Source organism: Arvicola amphibius, chromosome 1 (genome assembly GCF_903992535.2).
Source record: "Arvicola amphibius chromosome 1, mArvAmp1.2, whole genome shotgun sequence".
Lineage (NCBI taxonomy): Eukaryota > Metazoa > Chordata > Mammalia > Rodentia > Cricetidae > Arvicola > Arvicola amphibius.
In genome coordinates, this window is record NC_052047.1 from 50382765 (window position 1) to 50408960 (window position 26196).

The window sequence follows — 26196 nt, forward strand, 5'->3', positions numbered from 1 at the left end:
CCCCATGTATACCATTTTAATCTTAATATAATTTTCCCCAGTGCATCCATGTTTATTGAACTACTATGACCGATTCTTTCTCACTCTGTCCAAAGTTACTGAAATTGTGTTCCCCACTGTAAATAATTCCCTTATAATGAACATGAAAACGATCCAGAAATTGACCACAGTTTATAAGAGGAAAAATGACATTTCATCTACTCACAGAAAAGACCTTCCAAGGATGCCAAATCTATACAGGTTCCTAGGGGAAGCAGCAGGAGAAGACTGGAAACCCTTCCTGTTTCCTGCTGTTTCATCAACTTAATGCCTTTGTCTCTTTTCCTGCCCAGAAAATACAGAGAGTACTCCCAGGGAATCCTACCAAACAGTGTGCTGGATAAAAGCTGATGTGAGACATCCTAGGACCAGAATATATATATATATATATATATATATATATATATATATATATATATATATATATATGTGTGTGTGTGTGTGTGTGTGTGTAAACATACATATATATATGTATATATATACATATATATAATATATATATGACTTGAATTATACTGTGTGAACTGCCTCATTTTCCCCATCGGCAAAGAGGATAATAATAATACTGCTTATCATCATATAAGGACAGAACGGTACATAAGATGGATGAATTAGAGGGCAAAATGGAACCCCCAAAGGAGTCCTGTACCTACTGCTGACTCCCACTGAAGTTCAGAAAACCAACAACTTCAAAAACCCTATGGGCATTTCAAACATCTTAGTTTCCAATGTAGTAAATCCCTGCATCTCCATTGCTGAAACTCATGTTGGCCATTCAAAACATGTGTTTATATTATGAGATTTTAAAATAAAGATTTATAGAATTACAACCAACCCAGGCTCGAGGAACACAGAAGAGGGAGAGGATGAATGTAAGAGCCAGAGCATGAGGCCATGTATTATGAAATGCTGTCTTCTGGAGAAAACAGAAATTGCACACAGGAACTCACTGCAGTTATGACTACCTGCACAAGAACAAGCCACCCGGATCAGTCAGCATTCTAGCATGAAATGCCAATTAGTCTTGGTGGTTTTATTGTTGTTCTTTTTTATTAAGAAGGAAGGACAAAAAGAAGAAAAGGGAACGTGTTGGAAAGAGTACATGGGAGAGCAAAGCAGAGCATAGATGGGATCAAGGTACATTGTGCACATGCGTAAAATTGTCGATAATGAAACAGTTTAAAATAATTTTTTCTAAAAATATATAAAAACATGTAAAGATGGGGCTAATGTCCTGTTTGTGTCTTCGCTTTGAATTTGGTATTGCTGTGTGACTAGAATCTGGGATTTTGACAAATATTAACACATATACTGCTCCTGGGGCTGAGGATGCAGCTTGGTGGTAGAGACTCTGCCTAGCAAGCACAAGGTGATGTGCTCCATCCCCAACACTGGCAAACAAAACAAAGAGAGGCAAAGCAAGATGTTCTCCTTCCATTCAAATTCATTCATTCATTTTTTATTATTTTCCAAAGTTCATTAGACAAAAGAAAGATATATATTTGACAAATCATTGACAAAATGTATTGTAAACATATTAACAAATATGTTTCATTAAATTTATTATCAGTTCTCTTGTTGGACAGAATGCATACTGTGACTTTTAGTTTTGTTATTTTGTGCTAGATTAAATATTAGAAATTTTACAAATCAAACACTCACAGAAATTTCCTAAGCAAAAATAGCTATGCACCCAAAGTAAGCAGGGACACAAATCTATGCTTATGCTAAGAATTCTGCTATTAGAGCTGCAAGTCAACTGTGCATTATCTTTATAGATGCTTCATTCATTTTCCAGAAAATTTTTCTAAAAATTTAAATTGAAGTTTCCAAGTAGATCTATTTTTTTTATTGAAAATCAGTTTCTGTGATACTGTTTTACTATTTAAGACACCTTCTAATAAAATAAAGATAACATTTTTGGGATTGAGTGCTATAATCACAGATCATTGAGAACAAAACTTGAGGTTCTCTGAGACAACATAACCAAAGTAGCCTTTGGTCTCTCAAGCAGCAGCGGCTTCCGTGAAGGCCATTTCCCAGTTATCTTCCTTACAGAGCGCCTTCCAGGCCATTGTTTCTGATGACCTTCGCATATTCCTTGGCTGACCTGTACGGGACTCGGGGTCTAGCAGGATCTTCAAAATCAACATGGAAGAGGCCAAACCGTCTGCTGTAGCCATTGTTCCACTCAAAGTTATCCAGAAGCGACCACGCACAGTACATTTGAAGGTTGACTTCATCAATATGGATAGCTGAAAGGAAAAGAGTCATTAGCCTTCCTGGGAAAGTTCTGAGGACAAATATCACTGAAGAGCACTGGGCACCTTCTCCTGCAGTGCTGGAGATCTCAGTGGGGACAGACAAAATTCTTCTTTGTCTTTTTAACCACAGACACAACGCTGAAATAAAGTACAGTTTGGGATCTAATGCATATGTTACTTAGCTAGATTTAGCTACTTCACAGTTCGTACCATCATCAAAGCATCAGGTCCCACACCAGAGCATGAAGGGATTGTTGTCACTTAAAATAATGCCTCGTTCTAGTTTTAAACTTAACCTGAACAGGAGCTTCAGTTCAGAAGTTTAGTCACGGACAGGCAGGAGTAACACAATGCCCATAATCCCAGCATGGGCAAGTCTGACACAGGAGGGTGGATACACATTCTACTTAATGAATTATAAGTCATCCTGGATGGCATAGTAAAACCTTATCCCAACATTAAAAGCAGTTACTTATTCTAATAATGTAATCAGTCATTTTGACATTTGTTCCATTCTTTTATTCTCTTAATGCACATTTTCAGTGCCTTTTCCAGAACATTCACACACATACACACACACATACATGAACACACATACACACACTTTTATAGTGTGTATTCAGTAAAAATACCATTCATTATCACAGCACAGCTTTTAATAGCTGAAACAATCCATTGGTCACTTGGAAGAGATGACAGTAGCATGCCCAAAGAAGCCTGTCCCTTATATTCCCATGAGCAAACTGGTACCTGTCTGGTAACTCAGAAACATAAAGCTGAAAAGTGTGAGTTCACAGCTCTAGGCAAGTCCTCAGAAAAGTATGGCAAACTTAAAAATAATACAGCAACCTCTGTTACTTGGCCACTGTTGCACAGTGACAAAGACAGGCTATTTTATAAGCAATGACCAATAATTATTCATAGTTCAAAGAAATGAGAAGTCCTAAATCAAGGCAATGGTAGCTTCAGCATCTTGTGAGAGACTATATTCAGGTTTTTTAATGAACCTTCTTTTTGTATCTTCATGTGGCAGGAAAGGCAAATGAGCGCCTTCATGTCTTTTCATATATGGTCATCAACCCCATTGATGATGACCCTTTTCTCACTATCTAATCATGTCCCAAAGTCCTCACCTCATAGTACCATCATCTTGAAAGCTAGATTCTCAACACGAATTTTAGAGACTCTACATGTATTCTATATCTCATTGCTTATGCCCTCCATCTAGACTCAGAGTGATGCTTCAGCCCTTTCAGAATCAAAGACAGGACTATATATATAAGACTTGCACAATATCAAGCTATACAAGAATCCCTCCATGGATATGGAAGAAGAGACTCATGAAGCCCCACTTCTAACTGAGGAGCCATTTACAGTTGATGGTTTATGGCAAACAGAGTGTCAATTTTCATAGGGTATGTGGCCTCTGAAAGGTTATCCATGTTCCAGTAGGTGATTCCTACAACCCAACAATATATATAGGCAGCACTAAATAAATTAAGTGGTCTGTTAGTTTGAATGGAACTGGCCCCCATAATCTCATAGGAAGTGGCACTATAAGGAGGTATGGCTTTGTTACAGTAGGTATGGTCTTACTGGAGGAAGTGTGTCATTGTTGGGACAGGCTTTGAGGTTTCCTATGTTTGGAATACCTCCCAGTAATTCAGTTAATTTCATGCTGCCTGCAAGATATAGGACTCTCAGCTCCAGTATCAGATCTGCTTATACTCCATCATGATAATGGACTGAATAAACTTCTGAAACTGTAAACTAGACACCCCACTTAATGTTTTCTTTATAAGAGTTATGATGGTTGTGGTGTCTCTTGAAGCAATAGAGAACCTAATTAAGACAGAAGTTAGTACCAGGGACTCGAGTATTCCTGTGATAAACCTGGCCATGTGTTTGTTTGAGGAAATTTGGACTTTTGTACTTTGGGTTAGAAAAGCAGTGGAATGCTTTAAGCACTGTTTAATGGGCCATACTAGTAGGAGCATAGAAGGCAATGGTGCTAGGAATTATTTGAACTATGGGTGGAGGAGGAGCTCACTCAAGAGTATTCCAGAAAATTTTAGGATATTTCCTAGAAATTATTCTTGTGATATTTTGGGAAGAATATTTTATGGTTACATTTTGCCCTTGTCCAAAGAGTCTGCTTGAGGCTAAATCAAGGAATTTTGGTTTAATTCTGCTTGCAGAAGAAATTTTAAAACAGTCTATTATAAACTCTGCTGTGTGTATTTTAGTGATAACTCTAGTGAAGATTTGTAATGAAAAGGAGCAAGCTAAGCAGGGTAAATTACAAAATAAAAATTTTGAGGAAAAAAAACAGAGTACCAGAGAGTGGAATAGAGCTAAATTCTGTGTTCAAGGAGCTAGATGGATTAAGAAATGGAATAAAGGGAGTAGTGACCTCAGGGAAAGATCCTACCCAGCAAGTTTTCAATTTCTAAAAAGGAATCAAAGAAAAACTTAGAGCCCATTATGGTGGAGTACATCTTTAATCCCAGCACTGGGAAGGCAGAAGCTAGAGGTCTCTGCATTTGAGGCCAGCCTGGTCTACAGAGCAAGTTTTGGGACAGTCAAAGTTATGCAGTGAAAGACAGAAAGCTGTAGAAGACCTAATTAATAAGAGAACCATGTTCCATCTTCATCAAGCAGTAGAACTTGGCAGGTTTGGTCACATGGTTCTGGGTCCAGAGTTAAGGACAGAAGAAAGGAGTTATCTAATAAAGCCACTGAGGTCAGGCATGCGTCAGGGGTATCCCTGAATGAAGCCATAGTAGAAAGGCCATTGCATGAAGCTGTGAAGTTGAAGACTGGATTTCCTTGGAGAACCCAAGATGTTAGAGATGCCAGAGTCATGGGATACTTGCCAAGGATAGCTTCTAACAGGGAGTGGAACCAGGTGAAGAGAAAGAAGTATGTTGCAGCCTAAAATGCTAAACAGAGTTGCAGATGTGAAGAGCATTTTGACATTAGGCATGGAGCTAGCTGCAGAGGTTAGGGTTTGCCCAGCTGGATTTTGATCTTACTTTTGTCCACTGTATGTCCTCAGTATGTCCTCATTATGCTCCCTTTGGTCTTATTTTTTCTACTCTATGTGTTCACTATGTTCCCTTTTCTGCATTTTGGAGTGCTAATATATAACCTTTGCCATTATATGTTGGAAGTATGTGATCCATTTTATGATTTTGATTTTTTCAGGTGATTATAGTTAACAGATTGTGTAAGTGTCAGAAGAGACTTTGGACTTTAAAACATTGTTGAAACTGATAGATTATAATGACTTTTGAAGTTGGATTAAATTAATTTTGTTTTATGATATTTTTATAAGCTTATGGGGGTCAGCTAGTGAAAAATAGTAGATTGAATGTAATTGACCCCCGTAATTTCAGAGGGAATGACACTATTAGAAGGTGTGGCTTTGTTGCTGTAGGTATGGCCTTGTTGGAGAAAGTGTATCACTGTGGGCCTGTCCTTTGAGGTTTCCTATGCTTGGAATGCTGCCCAGTGAGTCAATTGACTTCCTGTTACCCTCAAGTTATAGCACTCTTAGTTCCAGCACCATGACAACCTGTACCCCACCATGCTCCCTGTCATGATGATAATGGACTGAACTTCTGAAATTTGAAGTGAGCCACCCACCCCTATTAAATATTTTCTTTATATGAAGCACATAGTCATGGTGTCTCTTCACAGCAATAAAAACATAAGAGAAGTGGGTTAAAATATAAACGCGGAGTTAGGAAAGTGATGGAATGACATAGGAAAAATTGAAGAGAAATAAATGGGAGTAAATTTAGTCAAAACACATTAAAAATATATGTCAGAAATTATGAAATAACAAAAAGGAAAAGAAACACTATAAACATGGATCATTTGGGCAAAAACTGCACATGTATATAAATACAATATTCATTATAATTTCTGTGATTTCTCTAAAATCATCATTCTACTCTATACTAAAAGACCAAAATGGGGAGAAAGCTCTAAATCATTACCCAGTTATTTTCATTGCTTGAAAAGGGTAATAGAATTTATATTTTTAATTACTATTTCAATCTCTCAGAATTCCAAGATTGTGGGGATCTTCTCATTGACAATTTTCTTTGTGAAAATCACAGTCAGAGAACTTGATCTATGACCCACTAAGACATATTTCTCCATTTGGAAATCAAGTGAAAAGCTGGTTAGTTTAACAAGATGGCCATATCCCTCAATAAGCAAGGAGAAAATGAACATTCATATAAATCAGATTTTAATTGCACTCGGGATTTTTTTCATTCTGAGTGAGTCCTGTAGCTAAGTATTTATCTAATCAAGCTCTAATCTCATTTTTTCTTTTATATCTGTCTATATTTTTCAAGTTATTAAGAAATACTGTATATCTCTTCTACTATCCATCTGTAGGTCTCTGAAACTTAAGAGTTTTGTTTATAGAGTCAGATATTATGCAGACAAAACATGCCTGACAGGCTGGTTGATGCATGACCCCAGCTACAGTTGTATGGGGAGAGAAGCAACGTGTTTTGATTAGAGAGTGTTTTATAAACGGTGTATGCAAAGCATTAAGCCAAGTTCTATTGACATTTTTAAATGAAATTACACTTAGAAAATGAAAATATGGAGGAGTCAAACATATTAAGCCTTACAGGACTAAAACTACTTATAAGACATCCCTTCTTCTCTTATCCGTTGTCATTTGCACGTATTCCTCTGCCTTTGCCAATTATAATATGGGAAATACCCTTCCTTTCAATAATCTGTTTTTTTAAGAATCCAATTTAAGTACAGAATAACACATCTCTGTCTCAAAGCAACAAAAGCCCAATACTCAGATAGAAAACAGTAATCTCCTCTGTTTTGTAAATCAGTCTGGGGCTACGTGAGAACAGGCATGTTTTCTTTCCCACTTGGAGAACTACCACTGCCCAACAAGAAAGCCTGCCAGGTACAAAGCCAGACAGTTTCTGAAAACACACACAGTCCCACTGATCATATACAAAAGGACTGATTCATGTGCTAAACCAGGGGATAAAAATGAGGCCCTGCCTGCTTGGAAGGGAACAAAAGGAAATCTTGACAATTTCATTGCTAACTGCCAGGAGTGCGGCAGCAAGCACGGCAGCAAGCACTAAACTGCCCGAGTGACACTGGTAGATGTCTCTGCATCTTCACTGCAGGAACACTCAAGTGGAGAATTACCTAGTTAGGTTCGGGAGCTAGCCTGCTCGAATCCTTCTCACCAGGCCATCGCTGGGAAAAATTACAAAACCACACCGGAACCTGCACGCCTCTCCTCTTCCAATCTCCTCGGGAACGGAGAGAGACCATCATCACATTTCTTGTCACCATGATTTATGAGGTCCCAGATCTTGGCAGGGGAAAAAGCCCTTCTGAGAATTTGCTTTCTTTCGTTAACCAGAGTTGGAGACAAAGTCAACACAGACCAATAGGAGTTTGGACAGCTACACAGCATGCTAAGATAAAAATGGTACCCATTGTAGAGTCAGAGTGAAATATGGGACAAGGCTGTGGAAAGATGCAGGGATAAAAGTTTTTAGGTTTATTTCCAGTCAAGCTCTTCTAGTTATAAGAACCCCATGTTAGCACTATATTCTACATAGTTGTGCATTCAAAACAAAGCACACATATCAAGCATATATATATATATATATATATATATATATATATATGCATACTATATACATAGTTTGTCCATAAAGAGCCAAACTAAAAAGAATGAAGGCAAAAGACAAATATTGTTCCAAATAACCCTCATGTTCAGCCATGATTATTAGGAAACAAGCTAAATGTCCTTCGGCTGATAAATGGTCAATGAAAATGTAGTAAATATATACAATGGAATAATGTTATTCACCCATGCAAAAGGAAAATTTCAAGTAGACAAATGAAACTAGAAAATATCCTATTGAGTGAGGTATCCCAGACCGAGAAAGACAAACATACCATGTTCTTTCTCATCTGAGGCTCCTAGATCCAAGTCCATATATGAGTATATAACCTGGAGTAACTGTAGAAGCCAGAAAAGTCAAGGAGAAGCAAGAGAGGAATAGCAGGGTACAAGTTATCAGAAGAGGATAATAGGGTGCTTAAATTAGGGTGGGTGAGGGAGATAAATACAGAAGAATGAGGGAAGAGGGTAAGATAACAGTGATGATATCTGAAAAAGTCACAAGGAACCATTATTACCTAAAATTACTAATGCTACATTTAAGTCTGTGTGTGCACACATATATATTTTAGTTGAAATCTTCCCACCTAGGGTAGTAATACTCCCTCCAAAGATCCACAGACTACCTTACAAAAACCTCAACACTAGGCATGAGAAGCTCTCTTCTGAACTATTCCTCAGTTTTTCCAAAAGATTACCAAAATATTAAGGTTATTGCTATTGCCCTTGTCCCCCCACCACCGCAAGAAGTAGAAATTAAGTTCCCTCTGCTAAAGACCATATACAGATCAGATACAGGGGGTAGAGGACCTGACCTGAACCTAATCCGCAAGACTCCTCCCTGAGAACTAGCTTTTATGATACCAGAAAGAGCCAGGCAAGATTCCAAGAAGGAAGAAAACCTACCCAGTTAGAATGTCTTTGGACTGTCACAATAATGATGGGCATGGCACAATAACAATGAGGGCATAATAGTGGCATACTTGACGTGCTTAACAAACAGCTCTCTAATTGGTGTTAAGGTCTGATCAAGCAGAGAAAAATTATGCCTGGCACTGGTAACCTAGTCAACTGTCCATGGCTACTGTAGTCATAGATCTTGGCAGAGAACCTACACATATAACCCTTAAATGCATTCTAAATATTTGTCCTTATACTCATAGATAAGTTTAATTCTCCCTCCTGCATAGTGGTAGTCTCTCCTAGTTAAGGTCTTTATTGCTGTGATGAAACACCTTAACTGAAAGCAACCTGAGGAGAAAAGGGTTTGTTTGGATTACATATCAAAAGTCACAGTCCAGGAGGATTACTTTATGTTTTTCTTTGGGTTCACCTTCTTATTATCTTCTCAAGGATCCTGAATTATAGGCTCAATGTCCTTTAATTATGGCTAGAAACCAATTATGAGTGAGTACATCCCATGTTCATCTTTTTGGGTCTGGGTTACCTCACTCAGAATGGTGTTTTCTATTTCCATCCATTTGCATGCAAAATTCAAGATGTCATTGTTTTTTACCGCTGAGTAGTATTCTAACATGTATATATTCCACAGTTTCTTCATCCATTCTTCCACTGAAGGGCATCTAGGTTGTTTCCAGGATCTGGCTATTACAAATAATGCTGCTATGAACATAGTTGAGCAAATGCTTTTGTAGTATGATTGGGCATCTCTTGGGTAAATTCCCAAGAGTGGAATTACTGGGTCCTGGGGTAGGTTGATCCTAAATTTCCTGAGAAACTGCCACACTGCTTTCCAAAGTGGTTGCACAAGTGTGCATTCCCACCAACAATGGATGAGTGTACCCCTTACCCCACAACCTCTCCAGCAAAGGTTATCATTGGTGTTTTGGATTTTAGCCAATCTGACAGGTGTAGATCGCCGGGCAAAAATTGGGAACTTGAGGGTGGGGTGAGACGGGGCCAAGGGAAGATGGGGAGAGAAAAGCGTGAAGGGGAGAATGGGGGGAGCTCGGAGGAATGGGATGCTTGGGATACAGGAAGGGTATGGGAGCAGGGAAGCATATATCTTAATTTAGGGAGCCATCTGAGGGTTGTCAAGAGACTTAACTCTAGAGGGGTTCCCGGGTTTCCAGGGAGACGCCCCCAGCTAGTTCCTTGGACAGCTGAGGAGAGGGAGCCTGAAAAGGCCAGTTCCTATAGCCATACTGATGAATTTCTTGCATATTACCATAGAACCTCCACCTGGCGATTGATGAAGAAAATGACTGAGCCCCACACTGGAGCAGTGGACTGAGCTCCCAAGGTCCTGATGAGGAGCAACAGGAGGGAGAACATGAGAAACAAAGTCAGGACCGTGAGGGGTGCGTTCACCCATGGAGACGGTGGGACAGAACTAACGGGAGATCACCAAGCCCAGTTGGAATGGGACTGATGGAACATGAGACCAAACCGGACTCTCTGAATGTGGCTGATGGTGGAGGCTGACTGAGAAGCCAAGGACAAAGACGCTGGGCTTTGATTCTTCTGCATGGACTGGCTCTGTGGGAGCCTTCTCAGCTTGTTTGATCACCTTCCTGGACCTGGGGGGAGTTGGGAGGACCTTGGTCTTAACACAGAGTAGGGAACCCCGATGGTTCCTTGGCCTGGAGAGGGGGGGTATGGGTGGAGGGGAGGGGAGGGAAGGGGGGAGGAGGAGGGGAGGAGATGGAAATTTTTTAATATAAAAAAATAAACCATATAAAAAAAGTCACAGTCCATTGAAAGAAACCAAGGAAAGAACTCAAACCAGTAAGAAACCTAGAGGCAGAGGCTCATCCAGAGACCATGGAGTGCTGCATACTGGCTTGTTTCTCATTGCTTTCTCAGACCATGAGTAGTACCACCCACAGCAGCCTGAGTCCTCCCCCATCAGTCACTAATTTAAAAAAAAAAATCCCCATAGATTTGTTTACAGTCCAATTTTATAGAGGCATTTTTTCAGTTGAGATTCCTTCCACTCAGTTGACTTTAGCTTGTGTCAAGTTGATGTTGAAAGCGGCCGCTTGTTGGCTCCTAGCTGCTCAGACTCCCAAAATAATCACACAGAAACTGTATTAATTAAATCACTGTTTGGTCAATTATTTAAGCGTATTCCTACCTAGCCCTTACATCTAGAACTCATCTCCATTATTTTATATTTTACCACGAGGATCATGGCCTACCAGCAAAGTTTCAGCATGTCTGTCTCTGTTGGCAACTCCATTGCTTTTCTTCTGACTCTGCCTTCCTTCTCCCACCCTTAAGTTTAGTTTTCCCTCACCTAGCTCTGTTCCCCTACAAATCTACAATAGGCTCAAAGCAGTTTCTTTCTTCATTAACCAATAAAAGCAACACATAGAAAGAAGGACCTCCCATACCATTGATAACCAACACAGATCTCCCTCCCCATTTTTATGTTTACCACTTCATAACACTTATATTCTGGTATTCCCCTCTCAAGGCCCCAACCTCATCTATGATCCCCTCTATACATTCCCAATTTTTACGGTTACTGGTGTCTGAGGATTTGAAGCTATGAACCACAGATTAAAAAGAACATACAGCATTTGTTTCTGGATCTGGGTTAGCTCTCTCAATATAATCTTTTTATATACACGGATAGTATTTCACTCTGTACATGTACCACATTTTCATTATATATTCATCTGTTGAAGGACATTTAAGTTGTTTCCATTTTCTGGCTATTGTGAATAGGGCAGCTATGAACATTACTGAACAAGTATATACAAAGTAGGTTGTTCAATCCTTTGGGAATGTGCCAAGGGATGGTATAGTTGAGTTGTATGGAAAATTTATGATAGAACTGAAGAAAAAAATTTAAAAAAACACTTTGCTATATTTCAAGAAGATGACAAAAATTGCTTCAATGGTGTCCCATAAAATCCATATATACAGCTGAATAAAATGATAATAATATTTAAAAGGATTTGAAAACTAAATAGAACTGTAATCTGGAATTAAGGTGGAATCAAAAAATTAAATATCCCAATTAGAAGACTCAGAGGAAAGGCTTCTGCATTGAAGGAATCAAGAAGAAAACAGATATTAGAACTTAATGATAATGTAGAGGATCTAGATGAAATAAGAAAATGGAAAAAATCACAGAAAGGAAACATACAGGAAATTTGAGAAATCATCAAAGGATCAAATCTTCAAGCAGGGAGGTGGTGGCACATACCTTTAGTACAAGTACTAAAGCGGCAGAGGCAAGTGGATCTCTGTGAATTGGAGGCCAGCCTGCTCGAGAGAGAGTTCAAGGACAGCCAGGGCTACGCAGAGAAACACTGTCTTGAAAAGCAAAATAAAACAAAGACTAACAATAACAACAGAAGATCAAGCCTTCAAATTATGGGCATAAATGAGTGAGAAGAATCCTAGATAAACAGCATAGACTAGATTTTCACCAAGATGATAAGAGAGAACTTTCCCAAACTGTGGAAAGAAATACTCATACAGATACAAGAAGCAAACTCTAACTAGGAAAAACCAAATAAAAAATACCCCCATGACATATTATAGTTGAAACTACATATATATATATATATATATTGCTCGTATATAATATATAAAATATCATACATAATATAATAAAATGTATTATATACAAATATATATATTTTAAACATTATATGGTATGCTCATGTATATAATATATAAAATATTATATATTATATTATATTATATATATATATACTGATATATTTTTTCAACTATAATATGCCATGGGGATATTCTTTATTTAGTCTTACCTAGTTAGTGTATACTTAACATATATGTGTGTGTGTGTGTGTGTGTGTGTTTGTGTGTATGTATATGTATATTTATTTATTTATAAAATATTTACAGGCAAAGAGAAATAATAGAAGTCACATATTCACATATAAAGGACAATGACGGTGGCTACCTAGACTACTATCTGTAGCAAAAATAGCTGCCATACTTGAAGGAGAAAACTTAAGTTTCTGTTATCCAAAGAGACAAAAATAAAAGCTGTGCATAGAGTACTGAAGCAATACTTCAAATTGCCGAAGGAAACACTAAATAAGACATTATTAGGGATAATAGTGACAGTGGCTCTACTTAAGCTAGTTATTTGGAAGTGCCGTCTCTAATTACTCAGCACTTTCATGAAATTGCACTCACAGTGCCCAAGAACATGGAAGATGCACACCCAAATCCTTCTGAGTGAAGGTACCAATATTCCAAATTTCTAATTGCTATTATAAATTTTTAAATGTAATCATAATGGATAATCAAACATAGTCAAGCAGGTATAGAAAATAATTAAGAAAAAGAAACTAAATTTCTCAGTAGATTTTGTCTATTTCCCCTTCCTAGAGGTATCCATGTATACTATGTACATCTAGGTATACTTGTATACCTGGAGGTATACATATATACATGTTTATTTGTAGAACTCTTAGGGTTCTCCTTGTTACCTAGCTTCTCTAGAGTTGTGGACTATAGGCTGGTTATCCTTTGCTTTACGTCTAATATCCACTTTTGAGTGAATACATACTGTATCTGTCTTTTTGGGTCTGGGTTACCTCACTTGGAATGTTTTGTTTTGTTTTGTTTTTTGTTTTGTTGTTTTGTTTTGTTTCTACTTCCACCATTTGCATGTGAATTTCAAGATGTCATTGGTTTTTACCACTGACTAGTGCTCCATTGTATAAATGTACCACATTTTCTTTACCCATTCTTCAGTAGATGGTCATCTAGGTTGTTTCTAGGTTCTGACTCTTAGGAATAATGCTGCTATAAGCACCATTGAGCAAATGTTTGGGAGCATGGGGGAGGAAGAGAAAGGAGGCTTGAAGTAGAGGGGAGAAAAGAAGCGGTGGGGAGCAGAACATGCAGGAATGGGATGGTGGAAATAGGGAAAGGACAGAGAAGGAGAGCAAGGAAAGAGTTATCTTGACTGAGGGAACCATTATGGGGCTAGCAGGAAACCTGGAACCAGGGAAGTCCACAGGAATTGACAAGGATGACCCCATCTAACACCCTAAACAGTAGTGGAGAGGGTATCTGAACTGATCCTCCCCTGTAATCAGATTGATGATTAATTTAATTGTCATCACACAACAATGTCATCATCCATGGGGGCTGGAGAGATGGCTCAGCGGTTAAGAGCATTGCCTGCTCTTCCAAAGGTCCTGAGTTCAATTCCCAGCAACCACATGGTGGCTCACAACCATCTGTAATGAGGCCTGGTACCTTCTTCAGGCATGCACATAGACAGAATATTGTATACATAATAAATAAATAAATATTAAAAAAACAATGTCATCATCCAGCAAATGATGGAAGCAGATGCAGAGATCCACAGCTAAGCACTGGCCCAACCTCCCAGAATCCAGTCAAAGAGAGGGAGGAGAGATAACATGTCCAAAAGGGTCAAGACCATGATGGGGATATCCACAGAAACAACTGATCAGAGCTAGTGGGAACTCATTAATCACAAACTGACAACAGGGGAACCTGCATAGTACCAAACTAGGCCCTCTTAATGTGGGTAACAGTTGTGTGTGGCTTGGGCAGTCTTTGGGGCCACTGGCAATGGGACCAGGATTTATATATCTTTTGGAGCCCATTCCCTATGGAAGGATACCTTGCTCAGTCTAGATATAGGAGGGAGAGTTTTGGTCCTGCCTCAAGGTGATGTGACGGACTTTGTTGACTCCTCATAGGAAGCCTTACCCTCTCTGAGGAGTGGGGGGTGGTAATGAGAATGTTGGGGGAACAGGAGGAGAAGAGGCAGTTAGAACTGGGATTGGTATGAGAAAAGATTGTTTTAAAATAATAATAATAATGAAACAAATGAACCAAAAGAAAATAAACCAACTAATAACATATACAAACTCACAAAGGTTTCAGTTGTTAGAAGTACCATTAGAATTCTCAATGGCCAGATTTTACTGGGATTAGGGCCGAGAGAAAACTTTGAATGCTTTCAGAGATTAGAAACCCATAAAAGTGATGTAGATTATCTGGGAAAGGGACACACTGCTAGCTGGAAGAAAACTTCTATTTCTCACATGCCAGTGGAAACTTTGAGACTGACTCCCAAGGTGGTTGTGAAGGTCACATGAGATAGCATGAGCTACGTTTTTGGTTTTTTCCCTCTACTGCAATTACTTAGGAAAATACAGAACATATTCTTGAAAAAGAAAGAAAGAAAGAAAGAAAGAAAGAAAGAAAGAAAGAAAGAAAGAAAGAAAGAAAGAAAGAAAGAAAGAAAGAAAGAAAGATAGGTAGGTAATTAGGAGACAGAGAGGGTGCTGAGATTTGGGATGGCACATGAACAGAAGACCAGATAAGGTCTTATAGCAGATGACAATGAGGTCATCTACAGTCAAAATAAAGGAGCTCGGAAGAAGCCACAACAACTGGAACCCTCAGAAAGCAAATTTCTGCTCATTCTAAACAGTCACATTGACAATGATAGTGAATGATTTTTATATCTAACCAAGTTTGAGACTCACCAGTAACATACATTGGCATCTATCACAGTGTGCTTGATATAGCGTCAATCCCAGAGTCAGAGTGCTTGAGGCCTAGACATGTGTGAGACTCCAGCTAGGGAAGTATTATGCTAAGGAAAGAGGGAATTCCACCAGGCTACTCCTTCAAAAAAATGGATCACCACTGAAGGACCATAGAGATGCTAAATGCTCAGTTGCACCTGAATGCACTGCAGCCCACAGCTCAATTGTAACGTACCTTCATTCCCATTCAATCAAAAGAAATCTTCTCAGATGCCATGGAGGATGAGTTAAACAGGGCCTCAAAAGGTGGTGCCAAAGCTGTGTATGTGACATTATCTAGAAATAGGAGTCTTTTCGAATATAACTAAGAATCTCAAGATAACCATCTGGATAATAGTGAGCCCTGCATGTCAAGCACTCTTGCAACGTAAGAGAAAGAAAGAAAGAAGCAACACCAGGAAGAAGATGCAGAGACAGAGGTGAAGACTGAAATAAAGTGTTCGCAAGTCAAGAAATGCAAGAAATGCTAGCAGCCACCAGAAGCCAATTGAAAATCATGGAGCAAATTCTCTTCCTTAACCTCTGGAAGGGAGTGCAGATCCTGCTGACACCTTAATTTTGGAATTCTGGCTTCGAGACCTGTGAGAGGATATATTTCTGTTGTCTTTAAGACACCAGGTTTAGGGTAATTTGCTAGCACAGCCACGGGAAACTAATGCACCATGCTCTTTCATTGTGGTTGCCAACTGGGCTCAGAGTCCCAAACCACCCACCTGGTCTTGCTAGGGGCCTATGAGCATCTCTCTCAACGTCTGTCAAAGCCAGAGAAAGAAAGCCTTCTGGGGACACAGTTTGAAGCCTATTTTCTGGCAATTGCCTACACACTAACTTTGAAAATGTGATTCTCTGAGTTTGGTTGAACAGTACAAGTTCATTACAATCGAAGATGAGCATTAGCAGTGTGCAGGAGACCTGGCACACTGGCTGCTGCCTTTTTCTTTAGGAAAATAAAGGCATCAGGATGATCTAAACAAAGAAAGATGTACAATAAGACTCCTCTCCTCTTCCCAGGTGAACACGAGAAGCTGGACAGAGTTTGCAAAAATACCCAAATCACCCCAACACAGGAGGCCCCACCTGCAGATGGGAACTGTTGGTAACAAGAGCCACAACTCTCTGAAAAGAGAGTCTTTGAATTTCAAAGCTAAATTTTAAATATTTTATAGGAAAATGCCAATTAGCCAGAAATGAGCTCCACAGACTTCTTAATTAACTATTATTCCTACTCTTTCTATTACACTGGTGTGGGGAGGGTGCTGCAAATAGCAAGCAATTAAAAGGGATCATATAAAAATTCATAATTGTAAAGCTGATCTGAGACTAGGTATATGTCTGTATCACCTTCTACAATCTCTCCATCTATATTAATTACACAGTTACTTCTGCTACAGCCAAAAGTCGCTATTAAAGGAACCAATGTTCTTCCCAGGCAGAGGTACATCAAAAGGGCTCCTTCTGTCCCTTAGTCCCTTTCCTATCTTCTTTCCTGTCTTTTTTCCCTCTGGGACTTGGTTTCCTCTTCTGTAAAATTGAGGTATTAGCATATCTTCATAGGATAATAGTGAGCATTAAATAAATTAATACAGATAGCCCTGGGAAGAAGGCTTGACTCCTAGCAAAGTCTAATACACACTACTCAGTGGCTGCAATTGTGGCTTTTATTGCTCTCCAAGTCTGGGAGGGTGAGGAGTGAAAATCTGTTCCATCTCCTCCTCCATCTGGTTTCCAACAGCTTTCAGAGGACGTAGAGTCAGCACAAAGTGCTCAGTGCTGAGAAACAGTGAAATTGGGTGCCAAGGGAAAGTACAGCATTTAGGACTGGGTTACGGTCTGTGGGAACGGGTCAGCTGTGGGTCAGGACAAGAAGTCAGGCCTGTCATGGAACTCAGGGCTATGCTCCTAGAGCGCCGGGTGCTACTGCAGCTCCTCTAGTTGAGAGAATAACAGGAGTTGGGAGTGTCCTAACTTGACATTTAGGACAGATGGGCAGCACCTATCTTATATTTATGAATTTATGGCATGGATATGTGTCAAGCAAAAAAAAAAGAAGGAATAGAGGATATGATAGCATGTTATAATTTTTAAATTCACAATTACAGCCTGTATTAAGGAGGGTATTCTTCCAATTATTACTCTATGAGCATTTAATCATTGTCTCTGAAAAGCAGAATGGAAAGAAGGAGGGGACATAAGAAACAACTATCACATTTACTGACTGTCTGGATACCATATCAAAAGTTCATTATGCACCAAGTCCTTTCATCTCTGCAATGAGCCTATCAGATATTATCAGCATCTATATTCTACAGAGAAGACTGCTGACATCTGGGAATGTTCAATAACCTTGGTCAGATTCATAGGGCAAGTAAGTGGGTTGATACAGGAACTCAAGGGGGCAGTAACAGCTAAGCCTGTATATGGAGTCTGCACAATTAGAAAATCTGTTTAAATCAGAAAGTATGAGACATGGCTAATAGACCTCTTTGCTTAATGAAATAGAGTGCATGGATCCAACAATGAGTTAGAGTCTTATAGTCCCCTCAGTCAATGAAATTCTTTCTTGGCAGAATCTGACCCTGACTGATTGTCACTGATTGCTATAGTTTAAATATCAAATGCCTCCCACATAGGCTGGTGTCCCTGGTGATTTAGAAGGTGGGACTACGTGGAGGAAGTGCACCACTGTAGGAATAAGCCTTCAAGATTTTCATCCCACGTACTTCCTGTCCTTATACCTCCCTGACATATTAAGATTTGAGTAATATCCAGTCACCATGGGGCTTCCTGTCACCATGATGGATTTATATCCCTTCCAACTGTGAGCCAAAAGAAATCCTCCCTCCCTTAAATTAATTTTTGTCAGGCATTAGGCAGCAGCAAAAGCAGGTTAAAAAGCACACTGATGGAGAAGAAAAGGAGGTATGCTAGGGAAATGGGCTGCAATGTAGCTTTCAGGAGCAGTGCTCAAACATGTACTATGTAGTCAAATGACCAAAGAAACTACCTCTGCTACTAATGGCCAAATGGAAGTGGTTACCACTGTTCCTTTTGCTTCTAAAATACTTTCTTTTCACCCCTGAAGCCACCTATATCTCAGCCTAAACTGTACCATAGATTTGACCTTACAACCAATGTCATTCTCAAGAGATGGGATTCTCTGCTTCCATCCTCACCAAGATAAAAGATTCTGCCTTTATCCATCTGTGCACCTTTGAATTAAATTCTCACACGCATGAATCCAAATGCTAGATCACATAACACCGTGGCCCAATGAAACCAGAGACTTCTCATCCTACACCTTGCAGAGATAAAACTCAAAAGTCTGAATGTCTCTCAAGTGGAACAAGTGTATTCAACCAATGCTGAGCAGCCAGATGACATGACAGATGTTCATGACCCTAGAAGCACAAAGAGAAGAGCAATCCAAAAGAAGGAATAACACTGTGAAAACTCAGATGTGGGAAAACACATGAGAGAAACATTAAAAAGGTGATTGATTCATTGGTACCAAAAAGAATGACAGTAAAAAATCACAAGGAAGACCAAAAACTGTAAGGATTTTGAGTACTACTCCAACAGAGATAGAAAAATCATTGAGGGATTTGAAAATGGGGAATAATTTTAGCTAGTTTGCAGTTTAAAAGTTTACCTCTGGGAAGGACAGACCTAAGCAAGGCCAGAATAGAGTAAGCAGATAGGAGTGATGATCCTCAGTCAGATAGTGATGGCAGAAGTGGCATAAGTAAGAACAGAGAGAAGGGAGTGTAACCAGAGACTGCTTATTCATTTCCCAGCCACAAGACCTGAATAATCACACAGAAACCATATTAACCACAATGTTGTTTGGCCTATTAGCTCAGGCTTCTTATTAAGTAACTCTTACATCTTAAATTAACTTATTTCTATTAATCTGTGTGTTGCCATGAGACTGTGGCTTATCAGGTAAGCTTCTGACATGTCCTCCTTCAGCACCTACATGGGGTCCCAACTTTGGCGTAATTTATTAAAGGAGATTGCTAGTTATTTTCCTGGCCACCCAGACTAGAATAATCACACAGAAACTATATTAATTATAACACTGTTTGGCCAATGATTCAGGCATATTTATAACTAACTCTTACATCTTAAGTTAACCCATTTTTCATCTCTCTATTGCTACTAGGCTGTGGTTTACCAGGTAAGGTTCTGGCTCTGGCATCTGTTTTCTTTGAAAGCTACATGGTGCCTCTTTGACTCCTCCTATTTTCTCCCTTTCCCTCTCTCTCTCTCTCTCTCTCTCTCTCTCTCTCTCTCTCTCTCTCTCTCTCTCTCTCTCTCTCTCTCCCTCTCTCTCTCTCTCTATGTGTGTGTGTGTGTGTGTGTGTGTGTGTGTGTGTGTGTGCGTGCTCAGATATCCTGCCTGGCTTTTCTCTGCTAAGCCATTGGGAAAAACAGCTTCTTTGTTAACCAATGGTAATAAAGCATATTCACAGCATACAGAGGGGAATCCCACATCAAGGGTGTGGATTCAATGTGTATTCAAATAAAAGCAACAAGATTTAGCAGTGCACTGATAATCAGTGATGAAGGAGCTATGAAAGCAAAGAACGACTTGGTTGATAACTGTGCCAGTCTCTGGATTGGGGAACATTGGGCAGAGACAAGTTTTGGCACAGAAGCAGGAACAAGAGTAAAATTTGATTATAATGACCTTAAGATGATTTTCTTGACATCCAAATATAAGATAAAAGCACAGTCTGAGACAGTGGTTTTAATTTTAGCATCCTCACACCGAGATGGTAATTGAAATCATGACTGTTAACAGAAGTAAGAAAAAAGCAAAACAAAACAAAACAAAATGTAGATATGAGGCTGACAGAATTCTAATAATTGAAGCTGAGGCTCTAACTCCAGAACCTATGATCTCTGCAGAGAAACACATGAAACCTTGCAAATGTGAAACAGGAGGATTGTACGGAGCACAAAGAATCAGAACTACTGTGGAAAGTACAGTACCAGATGGCATAGACAGTAGATGGAAGGAGGAGGAGAACCTTGTAACATCAGTCCCCTAAGAGCAAAGCACGTTCTTTCAGACCACCAGGACAGACTCTGCCTGTGTCCAATGTCCACCTCTTCTTTCTTTGCCATTCTTCACAAACACTGGCATTCTTGTTCTTCATAGAATGTGCTGAGTACATGTCCACCCCATGGCCTTTAGGTTGCCTTTTCCGTCCATCTGCTATCCTTTTGTCTCTTTGCTGCCTTTCCACTCTTCACTGAAATCTATCCCCATAAAAGATCTTTTCTGATGCTTCAATTTAAATTATTCCCAAGTGCTCCATTCTCTTTCACATCATCTTGTACTATAATTTTGTACAATTTATTAAATATAAATGTCTTGCTTGTGCATTCATTTTTTATTGTTCATCTCAATGAGTAGATGGATGACTCCTGTGGCTAAAAAAAAGGAAACTTCATCCTTTTACTTCAATATATGCCACACAATGAATAGTTCTTCATTCTCCCATGTAGATGATGAATGAACACTTGTTGAAGGAAAAGTAAGGAAAGGAAAAAAAAGAGAAATGTAAAGGGGAGAAGAAAGATGAGTATAAAATCTGGAGGTGGGGAGGTAAACAGAGAGGGAAGTGAGGGGAAAAGGAATAAATGATTGTCTTGATATGATCTCAATAAAACGATGGTTTCATCATCCCTGCCTTGGTCTTAAACTATTAGCAAGTCCAGGATGAACAACCCAGACATCAGTATTTTATGAACAACCAGACACTACTGATTTTATGACTTCATCTCATATGTGAATCTGCCTTGTCTGGTTGATACCATCTACCATGGCATCCAATCTCTGTTTCCAGACCCAATGTGGTTATCCCAACTATCTTCCTATTCATTCCATAGTGTATCTGCACTTCCCTGAAGCTTCCTACTTTGTGATTTGTAAACAAAACTTCCTTTCTGCTGCCATACCTCCATCCCTTTTTCACAGCATATCTCAGAGACCTCTGTGTGAGCTTGGATGTGTTTCTGGGAATTTCTCATGTATATTTTCCCATGATAATTCTAAAATCTCTGGATGCTGCCGAATAAGGTAACTGTCCTCTCCTAAGGCAAAGCATTGAACTTGAATGGTAGCACCTTGTCCTTTGGAGTCTAAACTAGAGTTTCTGGAGAAAGTATCTTTCATCATATACTCTTATCCCTTACCTAAAATACACATCTTAGATAAAGATGCTATCATTTTATAGTCCTTAAGAATAGTGATCTATCTACAGGTTAAAAATAGTTCCTCAATGAACATCAGCCCCTAAGCTAGACTTAAAAAGAGTAGCCTTTAGAGTAAGCATTTGGTGCCACACAAAAAATTAACAAAGGCAGATATTTCCATGTTTATGTGAAAGGCTAGGTTCTAGGCTCTATGGTTGTAGTAAAGGAAGGCTGATATCACAGTAAATGTTAAAATCATGACAACACTTAGCATGGGAGCAAATGAAAATAAGTAGTTTACCCCGAGTGACTTATGTCTTTCAAATTATGTTTCCCAAGTACATCCTGAATCGATGGGAGAATCTTAACATTTCTTAACTTTGTTCCCCTCATTTTCCCCTTGATACAGTTAACTTCTATTTCATTGTATAAGACACGCAGCTGCTTGTTTAACATCTATCTTATACTCCAGACTCTACACCCCAGAGAGTCAGGAAGTACATGCATCCTGCATCCCCATGCTCAGTGTTCATTACTTAGAACGAATGGCTATAAGTAGGTATTAAACTGCACCTTTTGTCAGCAACATAAAAGCATAGGGAAAAGAGTTACTAAAAAAAGATAATGTCTTTTTGACCAAAATGATGGTCAAAATGCTAAGTTAAACTTTTCCGAGTAATCAGGAGAAGATGCAGAACTTACTCTTCCTCCAGTCTGAAAAATACATTTTCAGTGTTAAGAATTAGAAAGTATTCTAGTAATTCCTTAATTCCTGACCAAGTCTCTGGTCAGTTACCAGTGTCCCTATATGTATAGAATGAATGCTAAATAAATCATAGCTGATATTCCTTAAGAAGCCACTGTCAACGAGTCAATGCCACCTTCTGTCGCTAACAAAGGGAAAGCAAGCTTACCATACGGCCAATATAACACTCAGAGTGCCCGAGTGCAGCAGCACTGGGATTGCTTAGCACTGAGAAATGCGGGGAAATGAGCAACGAAGAGCAGAGGGAAAAAGAACAGTGGCACTTCTGTAAAATGCAACTGCATATGTTTCCAGTTTTCACATTGCTGGAACCATGTTCAAGCCCAGGCGGGCAACACCTCACCCAGACTGCCCATCCTGGCCTAATGTACAAGTCTCGCCAGTCTGCATTTTAAGGACAAGGAAGGACACTGCTTGGTGATGTGGCCACAAGCTGTTCAGGGAAGAGACTTCGCTCAGCACCTTTCAGCTCTGGAGGAAGGCTGGGTTTATATCTAAGAGCCACAGAAAGCAAATAATCATGCAACTGCAGATTCCTTCTGATAGGGCTTCTGACAGCTGCTCTGAGAGGTGGGTCCTTGCAAGCCCATCTTTCAGCAGTGAACTGACCCAAAGATCCAGGAAACTCCAGACAGGACCATATGGCCTGGAATAAAAACATATTTCAAACTCTGTTTATTATGCATATCTTTCAAGGGTTCACTAGGCTGTGATGAAATATTGCACCTGCAAGGCTTTAATAAGCTCTCCAAGCAAGTACAATTATAAAATTGCAGACACCTGAAGACTTTGGCTTCTCTTATACTTAAACGAGCACTGCCCACTGATGACTGGTCTCTTTCTTTTCAATTATATGGGTTTGCATTGTGTAAGCTACAATCAATACTTATTCAGAAAATAAAACTCATTGTGGACTTTATAGTGAGGGCCATGCGATATCATTGCACCTGCACTTTAAGAACCCTAACATTATTGCATACAAAACCTTTCCAGTCTACCCAAAATTAAAAAAAAAAAACGGTCCCCATACAGCCCTGCAGAGATAGGAGAGCATTTGACACGAACTGAAGGTGAACCTCTTTTATCAACAACACCCAGAGTGGGGAATGACTTTTCTTCACAATTGGGTCCTAGAATTCCACACCTTGGAAAAACAAATCTTGGAGAAACAGGGTTTGTTCATTTTTTATTCAATGAATAGCCACTGAGGGCTATTGTGTGCCAGACTCCAGGCTATACACGCTAACCTAGACAAAAAGAGCATGTAGCATCTGTCCTTGGGAGTCAGTGTTCTCTCTGGGAAGACAGAGTCAACAAGAATTGGCTTGGGAATACACAGGACGTGGGCTGTAAAAGACACTGGGCCTGCAGAGACTTCACCATCCTGTGAATGTCAGTCCCGAATCTCCAAAGGAACTGGCAGTTTGAATGGAAACGTGAAAACTACGTGACCTCACAAATTCATCATATAAATGAAGGTGTGCACCTCAGGAAGGTTGGGAAAACATGCGTGTGTCATCATCACTGCTCGCTCCCAGGGCCCAAGCAGTGGGATGCATCCCACAGCTCTAATGTCTCTTTCTGCCTCTAATTAGCCTCGGGATGAACAGAGTATTCATGTCCAAGACTGTAAGACTGTTCTCTTGACTCAGTGGCTGGAGTGAATGGTCATTATGTATCTTTCACACTGAAATCAGTAACTCCTCTCTCTCTCTGTCTCTCTCTGTCTCTCTCTGTGTCTCTCTCTCCCTCCCTCCCTCTCCCTCTCTCCCCCCCTCTCTCCCTCCCTTCCCCAGACTGACAGTTAAGTTGAAGTTCTGGAACTGTGTAACTTTCTACACAAACAATGTCCAATATCCACAATCTGTATTCTAGGAATGGATTTTGATTTAGACTAATTATTATATAGAATGAGGAGTATATGAGTCTTGCCTACTGAAATTCTGTCTTATACTTTTTCAGTTCATGATCTAACACTAAAGGAACCCTGAGAATCACAAAATGTTATATCCTTATAAAGGAGTAAGACAATAATCTGTTTCTTATAGGCTTTGAGAGACTTCTGGACACAGGGTGGTGACACTGAGCTTCTGCAGCAATGCCTCAGAAGGAGCATGTGTTTGGCAACAGTATGGCCAGGCAGAGTCCATTTCTATTCAACTCACTGACTTTAATAGAACCATGATGGGGTTTGGGTTGGTGCATTTAAAAAGACACCAATGTTCCCATGAGGCATAAGCGGAAAAGGAGAAAGATTAGAGAATGTGCAAGGGGCTATATTTCTCTTTGAAGTGCAGAGAGAACCATCAGGCTGGAGAAGAGGGGGAGGTGTCTGCAGAACTTTAGTTTCCTCTGGCTCGTGGTAGGGACCCTTCAGGTCTTTACATGCCATTAGTTTACTACCTAAGTACTTCCATGGTTTCAATTTAAGTAAATACAACCAATGATGATCTACTTAATTGCTGTCAAGGAAAGCCAGAGACCACCTCTCTCACCGGCCTGCCAGTGATTACATCTGAAAGCAGCTTTCTCAAATGAGAAAAGATGAATCTGTTCACTTCCCTTTGGAGGTAATAAAAGAGCAAAATTCCCATTTGCCAGGCATTTGCAGGATGCCAAGCTGTTTGAAGTTTCCCATGCACGAAGCACTTGCTCTTTCCTACAGCCCTATAATATGGATCTTATTATTGTTCCCATTTTATCCAATGAGATACCTGAGGCACTGTGAAGCCATTCCATTTGCCCAAGGTCTTGCAGTTGGTGAAAAATTCTAACATAGTCTCCTCTTGCAGAATGGAGTGGGTTAGCAATTTGGAGAGAATGCTTGAAGGACAGCTATCTCATCCCATTTTCATTAAGTATAAAAGTTACTCTAGCATTCAATCAATATCTATTGCTTTTCTCCCAAGGTACTGGGAATACGGGAACAAATAGGGTGGCAGCCCTTCCTGTCTTCAAGGGCTTCTCTATGAAAGGACAGACATGTCAAGGGGCAGCTGTAGTGCAGTGGTCAGATGAAAACTGTACAATGAGAACAAAGGCAAGAAACTCCTAGTACAGAAAGACTGTTGGGGGAAGGGGATGCCAAAGAATGCTTCTTAATCTATTTCATTTTAGTTTGTTTGAGAAATTTAACATATGAATATAGTATTTCATCATCTCTCCCCCCAACCTTTCTCATGTCTCTTCTATTATCTCTAAAATTAATGACCTTTTCTTCTTTAATTGTTATTAATACATAAATATTTTTGTATATTTATACCACCCATATGTATATATAAATCCAATGTGTTGAGGCTATTTAGTGTTGCTTAAATGTATATGTGTTTAGAGGTGACCATTTGGGAATGGACAGCTTATCAGGGGTTGGTTCATGAAAAATGATGACTATTCCTTTCTCAGCAGTCATGGCTTCCCTGTTCCTTTCTAGGGAGAGGGTCTTGTGAGATTTCCTCTAACCATGCTGGCATGTCAATTGCTGCTGTCATTGGACAGATTTTGTTTAACCAACCATGTTTTTAAGATTTCGTGGGTGCAGTTTCCCTATCATACACAGATGTTTTTAATATTTATTTCAGAGCAGATTCCCTGGTCCTCTGACTCTTACGTTCTTTCCACTCCCTATTCCAGGATATTCGCTGAGCCGTAAGCACAAGAGTTGTAGATACACTGGTTAGA

At 39.5% G+C, this 26196-nt stretch overlaps 1 protein-coding gene across 1 annotated transcript in view; it reads right to left on the bottom strand.

The window, feature by feature from the left end:
- Window positions 1-2091: 2091 nt before the first annotated feature.
- LOC119823783 (cytosolic beta-glucosidase) overlaps window positions 2092-26196 on the bottom strand; it is a 139510-nt gene continuing 115405 nt past the window's right edge. Inside the window, exon 5 of the mRNA XM_038343843.1 lies at window positions 2092-2294. Within this exon, the coding sequence (XP_038199771.1) occupies window positions 2092-2294 (203 nt within the window). The remainder of the gene's footprint in view (window positions 2295-26196) is intronic.